This window comes from Clupea harengus, chromosome 14 (assembly GCF_900700415.2).
Source record: "Clupea harengus chromosome 14, Ch_v2.0.2, whole genome shotgun sequence".
Taxonomy (NCBI): Eukaryota; Metazoa; Chordata; class Actinopteri; order Clupeiformes; family Clupeidae; genus Clupea; species Clupea harengus.
Window position 1 is genome coordinate 22,743,721 of NC_045165.1, and position 21,382 is coordinate 22,765,102.

Sequence of the window (21,382 nt, forward strand, 5' to 3'; positions counted from 1 at the left end):
GCTCCTCCTGCTCCTGCTCACTTCTGTCGTTCTGTGTCCTAATGAAGGTACCTGACTGAAGCCAAGGCGCGTCCCTCCTCCCCTGTCCTACTAGAGATTGCCAATGAGGTAATGATCTGACCTCCGTCTCACTACCTTTCAGTTTTGTCTGTCTGTCTTTGTCTTTCCCCTCTCTCCATTTCTTCTTTCTTCACTCTTGTTCCGCCGTCATACGCTCTTTATTTTCTTTTTGAAGTGCTCTAGCAAATCTGCTGCAGATTTTTGGAACAAACATAATTATCCCCAAACACCCCCCTCATTTCAAAGCCCTGTGTGGCGCTTAAGATTTTTGCCCTGTCTGTTAGTACTTATGAAAATTGAGCAATGGTTCCGCCCTTATTAACCAATTATTTAATGTAATTAGTCCTCGTCCTCTTCAAGACAGATGTAAAAATACTGTTTGTGTCATTATGATAATTGACGTTCATAAATACAGCAATTAACAAAAAAGGCATGATTGACAAATGAAAATCCATTAACATTATTAAATCATTAACCCAAATCATTTCTATTGTTTACTTTGCAAAATCAGGTCTCTGGTTGGGACCTGATCAGTAAACTCCCTAAATATACTTCTATTGCTGGCAATAAAAATTATATAAACGATCATAACATTGTATGTATCAAACACGGCTAACTGGCTCGGAGGGCAAAGAAAAGACAGTTGGATTGCCCTGCAGTGGTTCTCCTGAGTGGGCGGCCAGAGCAGGTGGTTGGACCTTGTGGGAGTGGAGTCTGACGAAGTGTTTGTATTAAAGAAATTACTTTACGCCGTGGCCATTAAAGTGTTACACACGGGCAAGTTCCTACATATCACATTAATAAGAAGGAATGGGGCTCTTCCCCCACTGCTAGCCAGTGTCTCCTGTGCATTGCAGCCAGTCAGCAAATTAACAATTAACATTGGGTTACACTCAAGGTTTAATGGCTAGTGAAAAGAGGGCTGGTGGGCCCAAGGTGCCATGCGTTTAAAAGGGTGGCTCGCCGGTCTGAGGGGAGTCCTGGGATTGCTTTAAATGCATCGCATAAAGCCACAGACTCACTGTTTACTCAGATAATAATAAAGATAAAGTGGGTTAATACCCAGACCTTTAATCAGCCGGTCTCTCCTCCTGGGGCTCGTTGTTCAGGTAAAGATGCTATTCACAAGTACCCACATGCCCACAAGTCATATCAGTGACTTCATAATAAAGTGACAGCTTTTAGACTCGAAATATTTCAAAGGTGTAAGGAAATGGTCATATTCTGATACAGAACTGTTATCACAGTTATATCAGTTCATCGGATTAGCGTTAGTAGGTGTGTGACCTATACACTGGGGAGCATTTAGTCTAGAAAATATGGCACTCATTAAAGGTGCTATATGTAAGATTTTTAGTTTAAAACATTCAAAAATGAACTAGAAATAGTAACAGAATTTGAATAAATAGCCATTTTGACGTAATATCAAAAACGCCTATTCTCTGTGTAGTCCAGATATCCATTGAAGTTGCTAACATGATAAATCAGATTGAATTGCTAAAATCCTATTCCAGAGGCTAAAGTAATGACATTTAAAGTGTGAAAAGCTCAATGTTTGAGCTACAGAGCCTTAATCCACCGAGTGCTGGATACAATTTTTTATCAGACCCAAGTGAGCATGGCTATCCTGTAGTTATGCTGCATTCCATTTACCTCAGAAGTCAGAACTAGGAATGATGTCACACCCAAGTTGACCATGTCAGAAGCCAAGTCAGAAAACCACCTTTGTTGTGGTTCTTGCCAGGTTGGCCTTTGTTAGTCATTTTTAGCAATACCAGTTGATAACAATGAATTACGCATAGAAGTTGGACAGTACTGTGTGTACAACTGATTTAATGAGACACAAATAAGACAGAAGTGCTAATAAACAGTATATTACTACAGTTTTCACTACTGTTGATGCTCAGAGGATTTTGAGGTTGGGGTTGGGGAGGTTCATCTGACAGCAAGCCCAGCAGTTAACATTAATGGTTAGACTTAGATTCAACTAGCTCAGAAGTTCGAGTGCTTAAATGAAAACCTTGGCTAAGTTGATGTAACAGATAAATATCAATTGATGTTGTCATTTAAATTCTCATTTCAATATTTTTCATGATGCATGTAGCCTTCAGCCTCTGCCACCTTGGCCAAATCTTTAGTTTACTTCTGTGAAGGGAGAGGAGGTAGAGGTGTGCAAATGTAGTAACACGCTGCCCCAATCTGCTTAGGGTGAGGTGGATGAAATCATTGAGCTCGTAAGCCGATAGCTAGTCAGACTTACATATAGCCCCTTTAAGTATTGAAAGATAAAAGTTAACTATCATTACTCTTTCATTATTTTTTTTTGTGTGGTTTAGAATCAACTCTGAGAATAATGGTCTATGAGCCATTTCCCAGATTTAACTGTTATTTTAAATATGCTTCTTAACATTTACACGAAACAAGTTGTGCTTTTCTTTTAATGTAAAAAAGAAACTTGTTGCCGCCACTTTTTTATCTGTGCTAGATTATGGTGACCTATTGTATATGCACACCTCTGCTCAGTGTCTTCATAAGGTTGACACAGCATACCATGCTTCCTTGAGGTTCATTACAAACTGTAAAGCTCTGACTCACCACTGTGAGCTATACTCTCGGGTAGGATGGCCTGCTCTGGCCACTCGTAGGCTCTGTCACTGGTACTCCTTTATATATAAGGCAATACTTGGTCTGCTCCCATACTACCTATGTGTCCTAATCAAGCAGAAAAGTGCCGGCAACTACTCTTTGCATTTGCAGGACTGTTTTATGCTAACTGTCCAAAATGCCCGTACGGAAATAGGAAGGAGGGCTTTTGTGTATTCTGCTCCCTCGGCATGGAATGTCTTGCAAAAGGTCTTGAAACTAAATAATTTTGATCTCGCTTAATGCTTTTAAACTGTAAATGTTTTTAATGTACCTGGCTACGACACTAACTCCTAAATGTTGTCTTCTTTTGTGTTTCTGTCTGTAACTATGTTTGTATGTATGCTGCTGCCTGTCTTGGCCAGGTCTCCCTTGAAAAAGAGATTCTTAATCTCAATGGGTTTTCTCCTGGTTAAATAAAGGTTAAATAAAAATAAATAAAAGCCACCTATGGTCCCTCAGACCAGTAATTGGAGTTATCAAAGCCCTTTTATGAGATGGTATCTCCAATAAGGGGTAACTATTAAAAATGAGTCTGTGTGTGTGAAGCTGTATGTGTGCTTATGTTGTCGTCTTTCTCCCCTATTTATTCCCTGCTTTCACGATCAGGTGGCCTGCCATTAGATTTGCAGCTGATATAGAAAGAGCATTTTTTTGTCCCTAATAAATCTAACTCCTGGTGGCTGCTGTGGTTTCTCAGACGCCCGTGCCTATAAGCAGGAGGCTGTAAGCGTTACTTACAGTTCACGTTCAAGCTCAAGTGGAGGTGTCTGACTTTGGAGAGGAATGGCCTCGTGATTAATATGAAAATTAGCTGGATGCAAGTACCTGAACTAATCAGCTGGTCCATATTCAGACCAGCCCACCTTGGGTAATGCCGCCATTTTTCATGTGTCAGCCTTGATGTGGGTTACTGGAGCTGGTGAGCAATTGTTATCCTGAGATTTCAAATGAGAGAGGGAGAGAGGGCCAGAGAGGGGGAGAGAGACAAAACTGAGAGGAAAACAATTAGAGGCAATGAGAGATACAGAGAGAAAGCGCGAGAGAATCTCAGAAAGGCGGTAAAGCGCGAGGCTCTCAGACTCTGCGGTAAAGAGATAGACCTGCAGGCTAAAGGAGACGAGAGAGCTCTCACTTGGAAAGAACAAATTTCTTCCCGGATCCCTAATGAAGACGAATGTCGTCGCTGCTCCTCGCCGTAATAATTATAGACATGTTTGGTTTTCTGGTGCGGCTGCATTCTCTATGCAGAATTATGGCGATGTTAACAAATAACACCGCCAGTAAATCTCTTTGTGCGGAGCGCCGAGCGCTTCCAGCAGCATCAGGAAGGATCACAGGAGAGATAAAACGCTACAATCGAGCCACGAGCCAGGCGAGGATTCACTTTTAGGCCCCAATTATGCTAACAAGAGAAAAAAATGTTCCCCGGCTATAATGACGCCTTGTTTCATTGCAGCAGGGATCTGGCTGAAGCAGGCCGGCCGTGTTTAATATACTAAAGAGGCAGGAGGGGTAATGAGATCTTTTTTCCTTTTTTTTGTGTTTCTCCTACTCCTTTGTTCATATCTCTTTTTTTTTCTTCTCCCTGATTCGCAAATTATACACTCGGAATTTGTTGTATGTTACACTTCCTCTCTGTTTTCCCCTTGATGTCCGTGGAGTGCTTCGGTGAATGATATTTCAATAATTAGCCTCTATTGTTCCATCACGGTGAGGTGGGTTGTACTCCGCAGAACACGACAGAAGAAGCCGAGAGGTGTTGAGAGGTGTTGAGAGGTAGGCCTGCCTCCTTGTCTCTGTCAGCCTCGGCTTCGCAATCAGACTGCGAAATCATACGCGAGGGCCGCGCCGCACGTCAAACTCGGCCTTGATCTCCGCACCTGCCCCTCGCAGCTTTTCAAGGTGTTTTAGCTTCAAAGGTGCGCTGCAGCTACAGGTCCTCTGGCTTTCCGTAAGAGAGCCCCCGAAACTCTTGGTATGATGGCACCTCCAGGCATGACGGTTTCACCTGTCATGGCTTTGAGAGAATGAGCAACCTGTTTCTAAAGTTCTTTTATGAACCTTGGTAAAAAAAAAAAATCTGTGGAATTTTAATTCATAGATACATTGAATGTTGTAGTGACACTGTATATGTTTGACTGGGATGGTTTCCTAGAAAGCCACTATTATTCTTAGTCATTCAGCCTGCTCTCTTATCTTCCTTATCTGCTGCCGGCTATACCCCGCTATCAGCTCTTTCCACCTGGACTTGAAAGATTTACCCAAAATAAAGCAGAAACCTTTAGAAAACCAAAGCACTTAATAACATGTAACAGCCATTTAAAACACATAATTTAAACATTCGTCTACCAGCCAGAGAGTAACATTGAACGACACAAAGGTTTGTTGGCTGCCAGTTAATGTGAGCTCCATTGAAAGTCAGAGCGACATCTGAAATACGAGAAGATCGTTTGGCTCTATTGAAAAGCCGGGGCCCCTTAACAAACGCAAACGGGATTACAGGAAATGGCTACGGCGTTCACGGTGTAAACCACTTCCACATAATACTCTAAGAATCGTCTTGAGTGGGTGCGACTTAAAGTGATAATTCCCCCTCTTCTCTCCCGCTTTGTGGTTGTGGAGTGAAGACGCACCCACACCCCACCCCACCCCACCCCAGCTCCCTCGTTCCCTTCTTTTGCCATTTGAGACGCGAACGAGCCTGTCACTAATTGGAGCAGAAGGCTGGTGGCTGCTCCCTCTCTCCCCTTTTCCCCCTTTTCTTGTTCTGGTTCTTCTTCCTGTTGTTGTTGTTGTGGTGGTGGTGGTTATTGTGCTGTTGTTTAGTCTTTGTCCTCTCCCCTCTGCTCTCAGGTGGACCTGTCGCCCGCCCTGCTGGCTCGCCTCGTGGTGGAGCGCTTCTTACAAGAGCAGCAGAGCACGGCATGTGAGTAGAGTACCCCCCCCCGTGCCTCCTCATCCGCCCTCCTCCTCCTCCTCCCAGTCACCCCGCTGCTGCTCCAACCCACACAGCCCTTAATGGGAGCCAGGCCCCCACCACCAGTAGTACCTGGGGCAGATGACTGACAATTAAGCATTGGGCAGACCACCCACCACTTAACTGCTGTTTAGATCAATGCTACTTCAGTTCATCAACGTTATTTATAACCCCCCCCCCCTCCCAGTTTCTCTCCTTCTCTTGCACTCTGTCTTTCTCTCTCACACACACACACATGCTCACTCCCACACACACTTTTTTTTTTCTCTCTGCTCCTCCATGTCAGTTGTACTTACAAATTTTAACTGTGGTGAAAAGGAGAGGGAGCAAGCAGGGGTTCTCTTGGCACTGGTTACTGACACATAGTGATCACAACTCAAGTTTAATAGCAGTTAAATATATAGATGTTATTGTACTATGCACTATGTACATATTGGCTACTAAAACACATGATATGAATACAATTTTTTAATTCAGAGTTATTTGAGAAAATATATGATTCAATGCAGAAACTGGATTGGCAAACGTATAACGCTTATGGATTTTAATAAAAAAATTGAGCAGATGATATAAGCAGTTTTTCACCTAGGAGTTTTTTAACAACAGGGTTGAAAGTTTTTTCCCTCGTGATCAAGAGTTAATTTCGCCACGGTATGTGCTCCAAGGCCATATTCAAAGTGACCATAGAGCAACTCTGTAATTGTGCACGGTCCATTGCAGTCTGACTGTGTGAAGTGAAGCCTGATATACCGGTTTGAGCATATCTGATGGGTCTTGACATGTTGACACAGACCAAAACCAATAGACAAAGAGCAGAAGTACACACCTTTCATCTCTCATCTGTGTGTTGCATGTAAATAACAGCTCTGATGGTGTAGTCACAACACTGTATAGCCATGGAGCAGGGAAGGGCATGTCCCCTCGTAACTCGCATTGGAGAAAGAAAAGGAAAACAGGAACATAATTGTTTGTCTGAGCTGCTATTTGTCCTTGCCTCCCTCAGTGGGCCTTTTTTCATCCTAACCCCATGTCATAGCCTGTAGGTTTTTGTGATACATTTTTTTGTAAGGGCTGAAGTCATGCATCTTTTGATTCTCTTTCATCCTCGTCTGTATCTCTCTCTATCTCTCTCTCTCTCTCTCTCTCTCTCTCACACACACACACACACACACACACACACACACACACACACACACCAGCCCACTCTCCCCAGCACTCGCACAAGGCTTCAATATCATTTCAATGGACACATCCTGGCAAGAAAAAGAGGCAGTAGGTGCTTTATGAGTGAATCACATGATGTCAAAACTGTACGCCTTCGATTTAATCAAGAAAGAGATTAAAGTGGATGTGTGTTATTTTCAACTTCGCCACAGCACAGCCATTTGTCAACGTCAAGGCTGTGATTGCTTTGGACCCGCCGTTATCCAGCACTTGTCAAAATAGTAGTCCGAGCAGCCTGTGATGCAGGGCTGTATTCCAGGGAAGGCCAGGGAGCCTCTGAACTGCTCCAAGTCTGTATTGTGTTTGTCAGGGGAGACCTCTCTGGGAGCTGACACTAGCATAGCCGGGCATCTGTGGAGAATTAGCTCAGCGTTAGCAACATGCACCATGAATGTAATCAAAGAGTATTTTATCATATTTTTTTTTTCAGTGTTTTTTTTCCCCCTGGTTTATCTCTCTAACCTAAACTGAATTAAATTCCATTTTTTGGTTAAAAAAAAATTGTCGTTGTTTGACAATAAGAACAAATTCGATATTAGTTTACTTGACAGTATGACAGTGCAGTTGGGTTCGAATAGCAAGACGTGTTCCTTTTCCAAAGTATATTCTTGATAACATGCCTCTCATGTTGCTGGATGTCCTGCTCAGTCATCAGAGACTGAGCATTACGCTGACTGATGGCAGAAGCTTCTGGCTGGCCAGCTGGTCAGAGGGACTGCTATTCTGACACACTCTCTTCCCTCCCATCTCAGCGGTGACCCGCCTGGCCTTTGGCAATGAAATTCTGTGCACATGGTCTCCGCGGTCAAACCATTGAATCTCCCTGTGTGTATATTAGAGTTTTGTAATGTGTTTCCATTATGAAACAATGCAGGGATAATTGTCTTTGCTGGCAATTAGCTAACAGGTTTGTTCAGGGCTATTGGCAGGCACATCCATCATTCCCTTCCCCCAAAGCCCTACAACCTCAGTTGTGTGTGTGTGTGTGTGTGTGTGTGTGTGTGTGTGTGTGTGTGTGTGTGTGTGTGTGTGTGTGTGTGTGTGTGTGTGTGTGTGTGTGTGTGTGTGTGTGTGTGTGTGTGTGTGTGTATGCCTGGAAGACTGCATGGATCAATAGACTTCTATATAAGGGACATTGCTCCTGACTTGAGGAGTGACTTTAGCCCAGCTTTAGCCCCAGCCAGCCCCATATTTTCTTATTCCCTTGTTTTCTCCTTTGCATTAAAGAGGCACAGAAATCTGTGCCTGTGGGACTGCAGAATGTACATACAATCACTGGTGCCGGATCAATATGTTGTAAATTGCTTCAGCTCTTTTCTTGGTTTCAGTGGGTTGATTTTGTCTGTGTGTGTTTGTGTGCATGTGTTTGTGTGTCCGCTTTTACCTTTTACACTCTCTCACTTACTCTCGGTCACACATATACACACACACACACACACACACACACACACACCAAGTTTAGCAGACTCATTCAATAAAATCAATACATTTAAAGCAGCCTCATCACATTTAAAAAAAATGATAACATCCATAAAGCCCCTGTTTGTGATGCAGATCAGGGAAGAAGGAAATATTGATTTAGTTGGATATCGTGACGCAAAGAAATCATTTGTCGCACAGCGTGAGATTTTACATTTTTTAAACATTATTATTTATGGCAAGAGTAACAAAATCTCTTGGTTTCACTATGAGCCGTATTAAAAATGATTTGAAGTAATGTTTTGTATGCATTACTTATTACTACAAACTTTCACCTTCAAATCTGTTAAAATGTCATGCCTGACGATTTTAAGCAAGTACGATGGACGTCTGGTCGACCTGAAGGGAGAGCATACATGATTAGAGTCAGTTATCTTCATTTCTTCACCCAAGGTAAGCTAGAAGCGGTCTAAACATCTCTTTAAGGCCAGTGACTTTAGTAAATGGTGTTAATTGGTACATTTCCTAATGGTTGCAAAGTGGTGGTGACGGTGCAGGCAGTCAAACTCCTGGTGCCATGTTATTTTGTGTCCCTAGTGTCTGTGAGTGTTTAGTTCCACAGTACATTGTCAGTAGAGCAGATGGCACTCTTTCACCCTCTTTCCTTTCTGTTTGGCCTTTCTTTCTTCCTTTCTTTCTCTCAATCATTTGTCTTCCCTTTCTCCACTCTCATCTCCTCTGCTCCCACTTTTATTTGTCCTCTTTGAAGTTGGGGTGGATTTAGATTTAAGTTTCTTTTCTTTTTTTTTTGACAAGGAGCTTGTTGTTTGACCTTCTCCCATGTTCCCAAGGCCTTACACAAGATTAGATTCCTACCACATGAGTTTGAACACAGTGATTGGACCTATGTGAGATTTATCCTCATCTTCAGTTACTACATTGGTGTAAGTGTCTGTGTGTGTTTGCGCGCGTCAGTGTGTCTATATCTGTCTCTATCTCTGTGTGTGTATTTTGTATGAATGATCGGGCATGCATTTCACTCTTGGCTAAATGCTATTTTCTGCAATTGTTCTAGTATGATTAAGAGATTTTTTTTTGTTTCATTTGATGACACCATAGAAACAATACTAGATGACCCTGATCTATGTGGTACTCAGGGAAGCCAGGAGCCCATTCACCTTGCCCACATGGTGGTGGGGTGTGGGGGGTAGTGGCGGGCTGTGAGCTGAAGACGGGGAGGTCATTACAGTAGAGCCTGTTTATAGCACTGTATAGTCAGTCTAGCAGCTCATGTCTCTACGCCCCACGTTCGGAGGTAGAGTACACAGCCCAGCTCAGGATGAATGCAGTTTGGAGTAAATGAGTGCAGGGAGCACGTCATTAGCGATGGGGGGCAGGAGAACGAGTGGAGCGAGCGAGGAGAAGGAGAGGGGGGGGGGGGGGAGGGGGAGGAAGGGCATCGTGAGGTAAGTAGGCGAGTGCTACCTCTTGGCTTGACAAGTATACTAATTACTGCTGTCCAGTGGCAGAGCTAAAGTCAGGCGCAGCGCCGTCTAATGCTGTGACCCAGCCGAACCTGGCTGGCGGGCCGGGGCTGCTCACCGCTATCAGGGAGAATCAAGCGGAGGCAGATCAGTTCTGCCCCACTAACCCTGCTGGGACCAGTTCCTCTTTTCCCTTTCCTCTCTCTCCCTCTCTGTCTTTGCCCCTCTGTTTTTCAGACGTGCACAGTCCTACTCCTTCTCTCTTGCTCTCCTCTCAGCGCTCTCTTGTTCTCTCTCTTTCTGCACTGTGTATCTCTCGTCTCACTGTATTTATTTATTTCTATCCTTTTTCCCTTGTTTTTCCTCCCTTTCTCTCTACATCTCAGTTTCCTTTCCTTCCTCCAGCGCAGATGCAGCTAGCATCACCACCTCACAAGAGGATACAGGGGAGGGAAAAAATAAAGAACAGCTGTGAATTTCTCCCTTTTCCTCCCTCTCCATCTCTCTCTCTCTCTCTCCTCTTTCTCTGTCTCTCTCTCCCCCCCTCCCTTGTCTTTCTCTCTCTCACCATGTACAGGAGGATAGATTAAAAAAAAGTAAATTGGAAAATCAAATGAGGGGCTTTAGGCAGCTGCAGAGATTTGCGGAGCTGTCCGCCAGCGTCGGGCAGGGCCATCCATCACATCCCACAAGTAGTCAATTCCTCTAGTATCTGTAAATGTTTTCAGATATTAGCCAATTTATATGCTCCGAGATTCATCATGGAAAATCAGCTTTAGCGGCGCACATTATCAGGTCCCGTCTCTCCTCCGCGCCATGAAGTTTGATGTACGACGCGCCTCTGCAGCTCAATGGCTTGTGCACAGGAACAAGAGGGAGTGAGTCTGGGGGGGTTGGGGAGTGGGCTTTTTAATTAATAAACAAACTTGCCGAGGAGCTCATCAGTGTCAAGGCCTATAACGAGCATCATCCGTTATTGTTTATCATGGTCCTCCCTCAACAAATGTTGCCTTCTAATGAGCTTTTCTCTCCATTTTTCTGATTTAGATAATGCCTTTTTCACCCTAGTGGAGAAAGGAGGTGAGGAGGGAGGGGGGGGGGAAGAAAGACACACACACGCACACACAAAAGAACAAAAAAAACACAGAAAACGACTTCAGGAGAAAAGAAATAAGGCAAGGCAATGCTTGTATGTTTTACACCATTCATCATTTTATTAGAGTGCGCTTTGAGACTCGCGACGGTGATGAAGGCGGATTTTTATTTATTTCTTTATTGCTTTTCTGTTTGGCAAACAGCACTTTAAGTGTTCCTCTCCCAGTCCCCAGAGGAGCCGGAGCCCCTTCTCCGTCCGCTCTCTCTGCCTTCCTCGGCACTCTTCTTCGGAGGGGGATCCCTCCATCACAATTTATGCCGATGCGGGACAATTACAATAAATTTGCCGTATCTTTACAGTTTGCTGTTGTGTGTTATGTGCTGCTGCAGGGCTTTGTGCGTAGGGGTAATATGTATGGCTTGGGAGCAAGGGAGGATGAAGGTGGGTGGCTGGGTGATGTGTGCTGTGGCGTGAGTGTATGTTTGTGTGTGTGTGTGTGTGTGTGTGCGTGTGCGTGTGTAGGGGGCTCTAATTTGTGCATGTGTGAGTGTGGATGCATAGCCCATATCTGTGTGAATCTTATGTGTGTGAAAGGGTGGTAGTGTATGTGTGTAGGGGCTTGTTTTCTGTATGTGCCTGACTGTAATTGTAGTGTGTGTGTACATTAATGTGTGTCTATATGTGTATGTTGATGAATGCAGGTTGATGTATGTGTTTGCTACTCCAGTATTAGAATGTATGTGAATTTGTGTGTGCGCCTGTGTGTGCCTGTGTGTATGAGTGTGATTGTGTGTGTGTGTGTGTGTGTGTGTGTGTGTGTGTGTGTGTGTGTGTGTGTGTGTGTGTGTGTGTGTGTGTGTGAGTGTGTGTGTGTGCATGTGTACGTGCATGTCTGCTAGGCGGGGGCGTCTTTAATAAATGCATGCTGATGTAGGAGGCGTCAGCCATGCGCGGATGTTGGGCCCTGTTGTTATTTACTGCAGCGTTTGCGCGCAGCGGCAGCAACAGCGACGGCGGCTTCAGGCTCGGGCGAATCCCAGCCTGCAAATGGCATTACGGCGCGTGATGAATGGGCATTAGGGTAAACTCATTTTAAAAGCCGCCTGATTTACGAGCCGCCCGGCCTTCCATTTTCATCAGGTCAGCGCGCGGCTGAAACCTCACAATGTCAGCGCCAAGGTCGGCCTCCTAACGATGATTTTTAACCCCATCCTTCAAAAAAAAAAGCAGTTTGGGGCCGAGGTGGTGGTGAGTTTGAGGAAGAACCTCCTCATCCCTTATCATGTCCCATTGGAGAACCACAGCAAGAACAAAAAAAAATAAAATAACAGACCGATGGGGAAAGATGGAACATAATCTGACCCCAGCCTTCAAGCGTATGTGGTGTGTTTGAACCACCAAAATGTGATGGTGGTCAACCTCCAATTATGAGTGCTAGTAAGACAAGAGCTTTAATGGCTGCTGCTTGCCTTCAGGGAGGTTTATTACACGCCACTGTTTTGCAGGACCAGCGTCAAATCTATAAAAGTACCATTAGGAGGGGGAAAAAATCAATCAAAATGCCATTAAAGTGGAATAAGTTGCCAATATTGCTGATGTGGTTGCGGGTCCTTTGATTTTCCTTCAGATTATTAGGCACAGCCGAGTAGTGACTTTGTTAAGGGAAACGAGTGTTGTTGGGGAGTAATATGTCTCCTGGCTTCATAAAGTTTGCTGCCTCATATTCCAACCCCCCTCCCCCTCCCCCTGCTTTATTGATTATCCATTATCATTTGTCATGAGGTGTCCTAACTCAAGGGGAAAATATAACCCTGCTTGCTTTCATTGGCCAGCCGGTGCAGGCGCATACCGTATGGATCCGTGAAGGCACCAATCCGGGAGAAAAATGAGCGGCGAGAATAAAGCATCCGGGCCCCGCTACTTCCTCCCTGTTCCCTTCGTTTTCTCTCTCTCTCTCTCTCTCTCTCTCTCTCTCTCTCTCTCTCTCTCTCTTTCTCTCTTTCTCTCTCTCTCGCTCTTTCTTTTTCTTTCGTCTCAGAGCTGCAGAGGAGGAGTGCTGACTGGGCTTTGTTCTCTCTCTCTCTGCCCTCCTTTCCCCTCCTCTTCTCTCGATCTCTCTTTCTCTGTCTCTCTTTAGCGCCAGGAAGAATAGACTTGGGATCACAGCAGCATATTTGTTATTCCTCTTCCAGGGTTTTGATATGAGATGCGAGGAGCAGCACCTTGGAGAGATAGAGCAAGGGAGGGAGGGAAAGAGGGAGGGAGGGAGAGATGCAGTGAGAGGGAGTAAGGGAGGGTGGGAGTGTGAGAGGGTGTGGGGAGGGGCAGATCATTTGTATGTGTTCTAGCACAGTGATGGTATCGTAATGAGGCTTTATGGTCAACAGAGGCGTACGGTATACGAGAGGAGATCCTCAGAAGAAGGTCTTGTAAAAATAGGCAAACTATAGGCTGATATTATTTAATTGGCCATGGTTCATATTAACAGGCCCTAATTAGTCCTGTCTCCTGGTTGAACTCTCATTCTCTCCCAGCCAGATCGTTTCCCTCTCTCTCTTTATTTCTGAATTTCCTCTCGGTAACTCTGCTCTTGGATAGAAACATTCCTGAAATTGTCAGCCGAACAAGCATCTCTGTCACGGCCATATGTATATATCATTAAAACGGCGTTTCTCAACCATTTTGTCACACAATGATACAATCCATTTAATCTGAATCTTTTAAAAAATGATTTAGGGTTTTTTTTTCTCCTCTTTGGGCTTTTCAGTAATGGAGAATCAATCCGGCTGGCTTGTGTCCTGATTTATGCTGTTAGTGGTGCTGGAATGGGATGAAACATGCAAAATATTCATCCTTCATAACGTAGATAAACTGCACAGGGCGCTAGCTCCAGAGAGGGAAACATTTATCTAGGGAAGATCTCAATAGGCTCCGAGCACTTGCGCAATTGAGCGCAGGAGACGGACGACGCTCCTCAGCATATTTGATGTTAAATATGTCATTTGCGTCGGCTTCGCCACGGATGACACTGAATCTACCTCCTCACCCAATTTAGCATCAGAAAAAAGGGGGGTGGGGAGGTGCAGTGGCAACACACAGACTCACACACACACACATACGTACACACACACACACACACAGATCAGACATGGGAAACGGTATATATTTCTATATATACTGTACGTGTCTGCTCATTACTTGCTCTTGTTCCCCTTCTTTTGTTCTACGCAGTTTCGAAGCAAATCCTGAACAACATGCTGAGGGAGCCATCTTTGATCCAAGATCTCCCTTTGGCTAATCATGTGGCTCAGGTAAGGTGTAAACAACGTTGCCGCTAACACACAAACAACTGTAAAGTCCCATATTTCTTCAGTTTTTCTAGAGGTCAAGATAATTGAATTCAAGGAAGTCTTTTTTGGGGGGGATTTTGCCTCAAATTGTGTTTGAAGACAGCAGTCTGTGTGGGTGTGGCTTGACCTTGCCTTATATTCCAGGTGTAAATAACGGTAATGTCGCCGGTAAATGTTCAGTACCCAGCACTCACAGACGAGGAAAGATGAGTGTTGATAGACCTCAGGATATTGTGCTAATAAAGTCACGTGACCAGCACTTGCGTTCAGCCGTCCGTGATGCTGGGGCGTCGTCTCGAGTGTGTTCTCCTCCCCGTGCTGTTGCTGTTTAATGGCACACACACACACACCCAGATACACACACACACACACATCCACACCCCGGCCCTGCTGTGCTGTAATATTTCTTCTGCCTCTTTTTCAGTGCACAATAAATGACTGCTGTTATGGACCGCTGGTTGACTGCATCAAACAGTATCCTTTCCCATAAAATGTTAAGCCCCAAATTGACGAGGAGCCGTCGGAGGGGGATGAGATGTTTCCAGCCTCACCTGACATAAAAGTTCTGCTTGAGAGGGGAAGGTGTTTTCATCCTGTCTCTGCCTCAGTGCTCCCCATCACTGGGAGAGGTGTGTGTGTGTGTGTGTGTGAGTGTGTGTGTGTGTGTGAGTGAGTGTGTGTCTGAGTGTCTGTCTGTGTGAGTGTGTGTGTGTCTGTCTGTCTGTGTGTGTGTGTGTGTGTCTGTCTGTGTGTGTGTGTGTGTGTGTGTCTGTGTGTGTGTGAGTGTGTGTGTGTATGTCTGTCTGTGTGTGTGTGTGTGTGTGAGTGTGTTCGGGAGAGGGGAGGGTAGTAATCAGAGGAGGAGGAGGAGGAACCTGATCTATATGCGTCTGTCAACTCCGGCGCGCTGCAGCGGGGCCTGCCGTAAGTGTAGCGCGGCGAGGCGAGCAGCCATGGCGGCTCCCATCCCCAAAGCCCCCTCTATTATGCTGCCGCCGCGTTTTATTTCCTCCTCTCCAAGAGGCTGCTCATGAAAGCCCCATACCCCCCCCCCCCCAAAAAAACACGTCAGAAGCCAGGAGCGCGCAGTCCCCAGAAAGCCAGACGGGGTGCCCCAGCCTGACGCATGGCTGTCAGCATTGAGGAGTTGGAGCTCTGACGGGCGGCTGTGGACGGGCGCCGAGCAGGAGAATAAAAATAAAGACCTCCTCCTCCTCCTCCGGTGTTTGGGATGTGCAGTATGCTATGGATGTTACAGATCAGACTCTGGCCTTATGAGTGTGTGTGTTTGTGTGTGTGTGTGTGTGTGTGTGTGTGCGTGTGTGTGTCCTTGAGTGTGTCTGTGTGCGTGTGTGTGTGTTTGTTTGTTTCCGGCTGCATGACTGCAAAGGAGAAGCAGTGAAGAATAAGAATGATCAGCACCTTGGAGAGTTCTTGGCATGTCAGTGAGATGGTGAGGCTATGGGGGGGGGGGGGGGGGGGGGTTGTTTGTGTGCCCCCCACCCCTCTGTTCTTACCCTACCCCCCCCCCACGCACACACAACCATACATTCACTCTCTCACCACACTTGCCCTCACTTTTCTTTTGTCTCTCTCTTTCTTTTTCTCTCCAACTTTGTCTCACTGTATCTTTGTCCAACTGATTAAGCTCTTTCCTTCTCTGTCTTTTCTTGCTGATGACCTTTTACATTATCTGTTTCACTTCTGTCAGTCTCTCTGCCTCACTCCCTCACTGATACACACTCACACACTTAGACACCCCCGGCCCCCCCAACCATACACCCCCCTTCAAAGCAGGGCAGTGGTTCATTGGCAGTCATCAGAGAGAAAGAGATGGGCAGTCATGGGCTGTCAAAACCAGGTCATCACTCGCTTCCTCCAAAAACTGGACGTGTGTGTGTGTGTGTGTTTGTTGTGTGTCTGTGTAAGGGAGGGACGTCTACAAGCTGTTTAGGAGGCGGCAGCTGGGGGCCACACTAGGGTCCCTGTGTTCATGGTCAGTCAACCCTGTCCCACCCCGCCCTCCGTCCTCATTCCCCCTCTTTGGCTCCTGTCACACTGGCCGCTCCCCGTGTCCACGTGCATCCACCGTCTCCGGCCGGCACTTCATAAACCCGCCCCTCTCTTACGGGCCGGGGACAAGTCTCTGTGTGTCTGAGGCGTCATGCATTCATTGGTGTTCAGATGGTATGTGGCTCTTCGAGCGGTGTGCTTTAATTGCTCTGCAGTATTTGTTTAACCTCCGATATGGGGCTTAGAAGTAATACTGCTCACAAATAGATTTCAGCCAAGCATTTGTGGTCTGATGAGTGATGCATGCTTTAGTGATGCTTTCGAAACAGCCAAGCCATATAATTCCATTCAAATGGGATGCCAACATGAATTATGTGTCGCTGAGCTAGACTATGTGCATTGCATTGATACAACATTGATACAATGACCATAAATGCAGAGCACGTGTTTTGAACGTAATGTTCCAGAAACCAGATAATCGATTTATAAATTTGGTCTAATGTAGGTTTTAGGGAGGGAAATTGGCTTACATTCTCTCTAACAAATTCTTACTCTGATATTTTCACTTTCAAAAGTGAATGGTAAAATAGAATGACATGAACTCTGCAAACTTTCTTACTCCCACCCCTCCCAAACACGTCACAATATGCAAACAGTCTCGCACTCCCTTGGCGTTGCCACAGCAACTCTTCTTAGCAGTCTTATCGTTTCCATAGCAACCTTATGCACAGGTAAAATATCCTGTTTTAAATCTGTGAATTTCCTCAGAAATGCGGTAAGCAATTGTCCCACATATGTTTTGAAATCAATGTTGTGTTTAGAGGTGAATGTCTGCTAAGTCGGTTTGGAAAGACTGAGGGAACTCGGTACATGTCATTGGTCTTTGCATGATCACACCGTATTCTTGTCCCGTGTGTGTATATATGTCACCGGTCATGTGACCCTCCTTAACCACACACCCCACAGTGCCATTGGACAGGAGCACGAGGTTCTGCTCATGGACAAACTGATGGAGAAGAACCTGTCCTTTTTAGGTAAGCCCACCCACAGCCAGTGTCTCAAATCAGTCTTTTTCTTTCAAAGGCATACCGAGCCTCAGACTCCATTTTACTCCCCTCCACTCCTCCCCTGGTAGTGATCAGGCACCCTGTCGCGATTGATCCCAGGCATGTTATCTTTTATTGATTTGCAAACAAAGAGGGACTGTGTTATCTAATACCCCATATGTTTAATTTATGCAGCTGCCTGCAATTAATATTTCATAGAGGGCTTTAAAAGTAGCAACTGAACACAGCAGACACACAATCATCCAGGATTGGCCTGCAGCTCAGTGAAATAGTCACAAACTGTAGAGATTAGAGTGCTGATATGTGTTTGAAGGAGTTTTTAATTTATTAACACAGATATTTTATTTGGATCTCTATTTTTTTTTTTTTTTGCCTAACCGTTACTGCATTTGATAAATATCTGCTGACAACAGCTGAAATAAATCATACACATTTATATGATCTAGTTTCAGTTAGCATGTTTTTTCTCCCCTAGTGAGCATAATCCGTTTTTCATAGATTGCTAGAAAGGCAGAATGGTGCATACAGATCACTGAGCTCTTTAGCTTGTATTTTAAACCACCTAAAATTGCACAGTAATGACTGTTGCTATTCATGCTTTATAATGCTGCTGTGTATGTTTTGGTGGATAGAGTGTAGCAGGCTCTTTGGGACGCCTAAGCAGTCTCTTCTTTGTTGTTTAGCTGTTTCATCAGCTCTTGGTGGAAGATGAACCCTGTGTGTGTGTGTGTGTGTGTGTGTGTGTGTGTGTGTGTGTGTGTGTGTGTGTGTGTGTGTGTCCGGTGTGTTATTGTGTTTCCTTTTATTTTTTTCAAACGCATCATCTTGTCCAGATACACTAGGTCAAGGTGGCGAGTGGCCAGGTGTGAAATTGTTCACGGGGAAATTCCCTTTCCTGCTCCCCTCCTTCCCCCCGCCTCAGATAAAGAACAGGGGGAGCGTGGTAACGTAGTGGAGGAGAAGGGATCATTCTTTGTGTCATTAAGAAGATATCATTTATTTGGCCCCACAGTGCTGACCTTACTAGGGAGAGGCGGCGTGACAGTGGTGTTCTAAAACTGTCAGAGTTCGGGGCAGCTGGGGGCCGGCAGGTCCGGGGCGGCGGCGGCAGCATTGCCGATGGTCTGGCTGATAAATGGATGGGAAATCAGCTCCCCAACAGTGGGGACGGGCCATTAATTTTAATCAAAGGTGATGTAAAAAGACGATCGGCGCCGCATGACAATGTCAACAGCCCGGGAGGTGTGAGGCGAGAGACCACACAGCCCCAGATTCCCTCGCCTGCCACAGACCTTTGCCTCTCTGCCACCACAACCCCCCCTCATCCCCCACACCAGCACCAAACCCCCTCATGCCCCATTAGTCGAGCTTGGCTGAAGACAGAGCGACGAGCCCCCGGAATTGAATGACCTGGTCAGCCTGAGATTTAATGGAGAAATCAGGTGTTCCGCGGATAATGGCCAAACCGCGCCAGGAGTCAAGGACAATGGCTGGGCCTGGTGCAAGCAGGGGTCACGCTTACGGCTGCTGTAATGCCGCCCGCCCCTTCACCACCGCCACCCTGTCCCCTCTCGTTCTTTATGGAGTCAGCTGGCTACGAGCACAGTCACAGCCGCTGGACTTTATGAATTTTTGTGCTGTAGCAGCAGCAGTGAAACAAGCCAGATTGAGCAACGCTGGGGTTCTTTAACCTTTACCAGCCAGAGCGTCCAGAGCCCCTCGTTGCATGTCTACGGACCGAGGGGCCGCTTCTCGATGGCCTCTCCCTTCTGTTCCCTGAAATGTCATGACCAACCACAAATGCTTTACTTGCATCTCAGATGAACAGACACGGAGACAACGCTTTGTGAACATGTCACATGACCTCATTAGGCCCCTCATGTCTGTCACGCTCTTTCCCCGGCAGATGTTCTATCTAGAAGCCGGCTTTGTGTTGTGTGGCGTTTGTAAAAATCACTCTCATTCTTTCAGATGAAAACCAGCTACGGGTCAAAGGCTACGACAAGACGCCTGACATTATTCTAGAGGTGCCAATAGGTGGGTGTTAGCCTTGTTCTTTCATAATTAGTTTATTTTTTTGGCCAGTAAGGGCAGCTAACTATGATTGCTAATCGCCTGCAGCTCTATTTGACGCAGCGAAAGAGTGTCTGGTGAAGTTACATAATTCAACATCACACTTCAGGAACACTTCTCACATGTTCTCCAGGAAAATGCCACATGTCCCCTAAAAAGAGGCCATGGCTAGCTCCCCTATAATAAAACACAACTGACACAGTCGCTAGGTCAGAGATGTGTGTGTGTGTGTGTGTGTGTGTGTGTGTGTGTTGGGTTTGGTTCATTGCTCCCACACTAAAACTGTGAGCTTTCAAAAGAGCTAGGACTATCTCAAAATGCCACGCCATAGCAGATCCACTGCCTAGTGCTGATGCCCATCGTTTCCATCTGTCTCACACGTCTCTCGTTCTGCCAACAGCTGTGGAAGGCCACGTGGTCCACTGGATCGAGAGCAAAGCCTCGTTTGGAGACGATCACAGTCACCGCACCTACCTGAACGAGCAGTTCTGGAGCTACTGGAACAGGTATTCACACACTGGCTGGTGATACGCCGATCCATGGCGCAGAATTGGCGCTGACACTGACATTGGTCGGTTATTGGTTAGATTTCATCGATCCATGTGCGACACTGTTACTTAGTAATGAAATTGTTACTAGATGATTATGTAATGCTTCGCTTACAACTTTAACAAAACCTAAAAGAACGTTGACGTCTGAACCTCTCCACTTGCGTTCATTGGCCTCTACTCCAGCCCGTAGGCTACTTTTTTTATGAGGGTGTTGAGAGCTCTTCTTGGGATGTGAGCACATAAACTGGGGAATCGAGAAGATGAGAACTAGTCTGCTAGCTTGCCAATAGCAGATGTGTATGATTTGGACATTGTTTTTTATCTTGATGACTCTTGCAGCTCAGCTGCTCAATTTCTTAAGTCCTCCTAACGGTGGTATAAGGTTATGTCATACTCACTGCCACTGCTTCATGTCCCATTCCTTTGGTGTTTGGTGTCAGGTGCGTGGTTAGATGGATTGACGACCATGGTGAAGTTACTTTGATATAACACATTTGAACATGACATAAAACATACAGTAAAAGGCATATCGTTGTGCAATCAACTATTTATCAGCTGTTTGTATTTTACGGGCATCAAAATAAAAGTCCCTTCCTAAGTTCATGCATATTGAAGGGTTATTTGTGCGAGTATAATATCGATGATGTAAGAAATAAAGAAATAAACGAAATAAAACTAAAATAAAACGCTTCAAATAAATGCTTTAGAATGCTTTGAAATGTAATGCATTTTGGTATGTTTTTGCCCTTTTAGTAAGAACTGCAGTGTGGTTTACTACAGTCTCCTGTAACCTTACACATAACACCAACAACAATAGTAATAATAGTAATATTCAAGAAAAAGCTGTGGTATCGGTACTAGGGCTGCAACTAACGATTATTTTGGTAATCGATTAATCTATCGACTATTTTTTCGATTAATCGACTAATCTAATGATTATTTCCCATAGCAAATTAAAATAATGACTCAAAATGTTGGAGTAACAAATGTAATCATCATAATACATAAATTAAATAGTAATACAAATTAAAGTGCAAATATGCATTTAAAAGTAAAGAGAAAGTGCAAATAAAGTTTTAAAAGTAACTCAAATTAGCAACCAAGCCTCTGCAAGTGCAAAATAACGCAAGAATAACTGGGCTGCAAGTGACATTCAAATTCAACTTATGAAATATATTTTTTTCCCACAATCTTTTGTTTGAAGAATGCTAAGTGGAGGAGGTTAACTATTCAGAACAAACGAAAATACAGGCTACTCTGATAATTCACTGATTTACTACATTGCACTTAACATAACTAAAATAGCGTTAGAAAGCATCCTCCATGAGACGTTCTGTTTTCCAATATGTAAGCTTAGTTAAACCTTACTATAAGTTATAGATATATCATATATGTCTATGGTAATTTCTGCTAGACACTCAC

At 45.0% G+C, this 21,382-nt stretch overlaps 1 protein-coding gene across 2 annotated transcripts in view; it reads left to right on the forward strand.

Moving 5' to 3' along the window:
• Positions 1 to 21,382, forward strand: part of cdin1 (CDAN1 interacting nuclease 1) — a 62,752-nt gene that overhangs the window by 13,339 nt on the left and 28,031 nt on the right. For both annotated transcript variants that reach the window (XM_031580615.2, XM_012824208.3), the window contains exons 5-11: positions 48 to 108; positions 5,560 to 5,632; positions 14,138 to 14,217; positions 14,681 to 14,730; positions 17,236 to 17,303; positions 19,308 to 19,373; positions 19,810 to 19,915. In XM_031580615.2, the coding sequence (XP_031436475.1) occupies positions 48 to 108; positions 5,560 to 5,632; positions 14,138 to 14,217; positions 14,681 to 14,730; positions 17,236 to 17,303; positions 19,308 to 19,373; positions 19,810 to 19,915 (504 nt within the window). The remainder of the gene's footprint in view (positions 1 to 47; positions 109 to 5,559; positions 5,633 to 14,137; positions 14,218 to 14,680; positions 14,731 to 17,235; positions 17,304 to 19,307; positions 19,374 to 19,809; positions 19,916 to 21,382) is intronic.